General features: G+C 40.8%; 1 protein-coding gene across 1 annotated transcript; it reads right to left on the bottom strand.

The window, feature by feature from the left end:
• Positions 1-1,080: 1,080 nt before the first annotated feature.
• On the bottom strand, positions 1,081-1,707 carry LOC147990716 (uncharacterized). Its single transcript, XM_087538364.1, has one exon. It carries the CDS (start codon positions 1,705-1,707, stop codon positions 1,081-1,083), a length of 627 nt encoding a protein of 208 aa, XP_087394490.1.
• Between the last annotated feature and the right edge of the window lie 323 nt (positions 1,708-2,030).

Raw genomic sequence — 2,030 nt, 5'->3', positions numbered from 1 at the left:
CGGGATACATCATCGTCTCCGCGTGCCTCGGTTATCTCTTACCCGAGCCCTTTACTTATGCACTTTACTTTGTGATAGCCATATTGTTTCTTGTCATATATCTTGCTATCACCTAAGTAGTTTATCTTGCTTAGCATAAGTTGTTGGTGCACATAGGTGAGCCTAGTTGTTTTAGGTTTTGTGCTTGAAAAATTAACCGTTAGGTTTATTCCGCATTTGTTCAAGCCTAAACCGTAATTATTTTAAAGCGCTTATTCACCCCCCCTCTAGGCGACATCCATGATCTTTCAACGTCGTTTTATTTTCTGTTCAGCTTTGCAAGCAAGACTAAACAAACGGTCCATAGGATAACAGTCTTCATGAATTAGTATCTCTTGAATATCACGGTTTAATCCTCCCCAAAATGTATCCATAAAATTTTCTTCACTTTCTTCTAAAAATGAGTGCAACAAGGTAGTTTGTAAATCATCATAATATTTTGTTACAGTGTCACTACCTTGTTTTAAATGTTGTAGTTTTTTAATCATGCCATGAGTATAATGAAAATCTACGAATCTATCTCTCATGACACATTTCAAACCATCCCAAGTAGTAGGTATATAATCCGGGTTTAATCGATAGTATTCGCCCCACCAAACCGAAGCATAACTAGTGAATGAGCCAACCTCAACCTTAACTTTTTTACAATCAGCAAAATTATGGGAATCAATTTTATTATTTATGTAGAACTCCCATGCAATATATAAAGCAGGTCTAAAACGACCATTAAATGGTGGTATAGAAACATTAACCTGATCATGTGCATTTGGGTGTTTGTGTACCTCTCGTGATGGTTGTAGGTGGTGGCACGTCTCCCACGACCGATGAAGCCCAAGAACTAACAACTCCGGAACCTGCCATAATTAGAAGAAAGCAAGAAACAATATCCAAGAATAATGTTCCTATGAACTACTAGGATGTGGTGGTAAAATACTCACAGTATAGCAAATATCAATTACCATGCATCTGGTGGTGACAGGCAACCAGCGGTGTCAAATAACTCCGAAGATTGAGTAAAGCGATTGCCAGGGGAACGTACGATTACATGATTGTTTCTACCATGGTGTACAGAATTTTTATCAATTGCCATGGTCTACCAAGTAATAAGGAACATGCTTGCATGGGTACCACATCACAATCAACATAATCAGCATATGTAGAGATACTAAAATGCACACGAGCAGTACGTGTTACCTTGACCTTGCTGCTGTTGCTGAACCATTGGATGTAGTAAGAATGTGGATGTGGTCTTGTGGTGAGAGATAGCTTCTCCACCATCTCCATGCTATCCAAGTTGTTGCAGCTCCAACCATCTATGATGACGCGAACAGAATGTTCCTTCACAACTCCCTTTGTATGGAACAAATTATGCCTCTGATTTTCCTTAGCTTGTGTGACCTGCACACTCAAAACACGTTGAGCAACTAAACTTTCATACGTGTTAGCATTTTTGGCAGCCATGTATTGCGTCTCATGATCAGAATCATCTCCATCGTATTCTTCACTTGTAATAAGAGCCAAAGTATCCTCGTCATAGTCACCAGCGGACTCATACCCACCATCCTCAGTAGCAAGCATAACACGCGGAGATTGGCATGCTCTCGCATAATGACCTCTTCCCTTACAACGACGACAAATAATATCATGTATGTGCCTTGTTGATGCCATGGATGAAGAAGAGCTCTGGGCAGGCCTAACAGGTGTACTCCTGGCAGATGGTGCTGGTGGTGCCTGTTTTCTTGTATCTCGGTTGTAATTGGCGGTTGAAGTCAGTGGTGCTGCAATAGGACGTGTGGGAGTAGGGGATGTACGTGGTGTCCATGATGAAGATCGACCCGCAGAAAAATTAGTTCGCACCAATGCCTGTCGGTCCTGCACTTCAAGTTCAGCTTTGCAAGCAAGATGGAATAAACAAGTGATATTATTATACTCCTTATACTCTAGAATGGTCTGAATCTCTTTATGTAATCCACCCATAAAACGTGCAAGCA

Source organism: Triticum urartu, chromosome 1A (assembly GCF_056163025.1).
Source record: "Triticum urartu cultivar PI428250 chromosome 1A, HENAU_Tu73, whole genome shotgun sequence".
NCBI classification, from domain to species: domain Eukaryota; kingdom Viridiplantae; phylum Streptophyta; class Magnoliopsida; order Poales; family Poaceae; genus Triticum; species Triticum urartu.
This window is presented reverse-complemented; position numbering and strand designations above follow the sequence as displayed.

Coding starts and splice junctions, on each gene's coding strand:
- LOC147990716 (XM_087538364.1), bottom strand. CDS start 1,707: ATGGCATCAACAAGGCACATACATGATATTATTTGTCGTCGTTGTAAG.